The sequence below is a fragment of the Perkinsus marinus genome (assembly GCF_000006405.1).
Source record: "Perkinsus marinus ATCC 50983 genomic scaffold scf_1104296975602, whole genome shotgun sequence".
Taxonomy (NCBI): Eukaryota; Perkinsozoa; order Perkinsida; family Perkinsidae; genus Perkinsus; species Perkinsus marinus.
In genome coordinates this window covers 473-1,278 of record NW_003200717.1, presented here as the reverse complement: position 1 = coordinate 1,278, position 806 = coordinate 473, and the positions used below count along the sequence as shown (strand labels likewise).

Here is an 806-nt window from a genome sequence, read left to right as displayed (position 1 = left end):
AGCTGCGTGAGTCCAGAACCATATGCCATGACGACCAGGGCCTTGTTGAGTCTTGAGAATATCCTTCAGAGACCCAAGCAGGGCATTCTGCGAAGTATGCATAGCTTTAGTCTGCGCTTCGATAAGCGAGACCAACTGCTTGTTATTCTCTGCCACCCCCGCGGGGCACGCACGCCTATCCCCGAACACAGCCGTTGCAGCATGCTTGGCCGTCCGAGACTGGTTCCCTCTGAAGTTCTATATAATATAGCAAACCTCAGTTATGCCCTAAGATCAAACTCTCCTCAGAACTGGCCTCGGTCCCTCCGGGGCACAGGCAACAAGACGATCCAGCAACATAGGACTCGTAACCAATGGAAACCTTCGCTCCCACCGGTAATATCTTGTCGTACTCCTCCAGACCCCGCTTCCAGACACCCGTGAACTGACTAACTTGACCCTCACCATCCCAGGATAGAACATGAAACTCCCTTAAGGTTTCGTCTAGACGAATCAGGACGAAGAGCTGTAACATCATCTCGCGATCAGCAGCAAAGTCCTTCTTCCCAGCGTTCTCGTACCTAGTGTCAAAATAGGAGTTCATGAAGGAGATACTCAATCTTTCAGCCATCATACGATCGTTCCAACCAGTCGTACTGGCATCTGCCACAGATCTTCGAAACTAGATCCGCAGGCCGGAGACCCCATCATATCTCTCCGGCATCTGGGCGGTCACCACTGGCAGCGTCTGACCAGTGAGGAGATGCGTCAACATACCTCTCGTCGGTAGCGACTCGGCCTGCTTGTCGTCCTCCACGGATTCAGTA

At 52.6% G+C, this 806-nt stretch overlaps 1 protein-coding gene across 1 annotated transcript; it reads right to left on the bottom strand.

The window, feature by feature from the left end:
- Positions 1 to 256: 256 nt before the first annotated feature.
- Positions 257 to 583, bottom strand: Pmar_PMAR015134 (hypothetical protein; the record flags this gene model as incomplete). The annotated part of the gene is made up of 1 exon (XM_002765109.1): positions 257 to 583. The coding sequence occupies one exon, from the start codon at positions 581 to 583 to the stop codon at positions 257 to 259; it is 327 nt and encodes a 108-aa protein (XP_002765155.1).
- Positions 584 to 806: the final 223 nt, after the last annotated feature.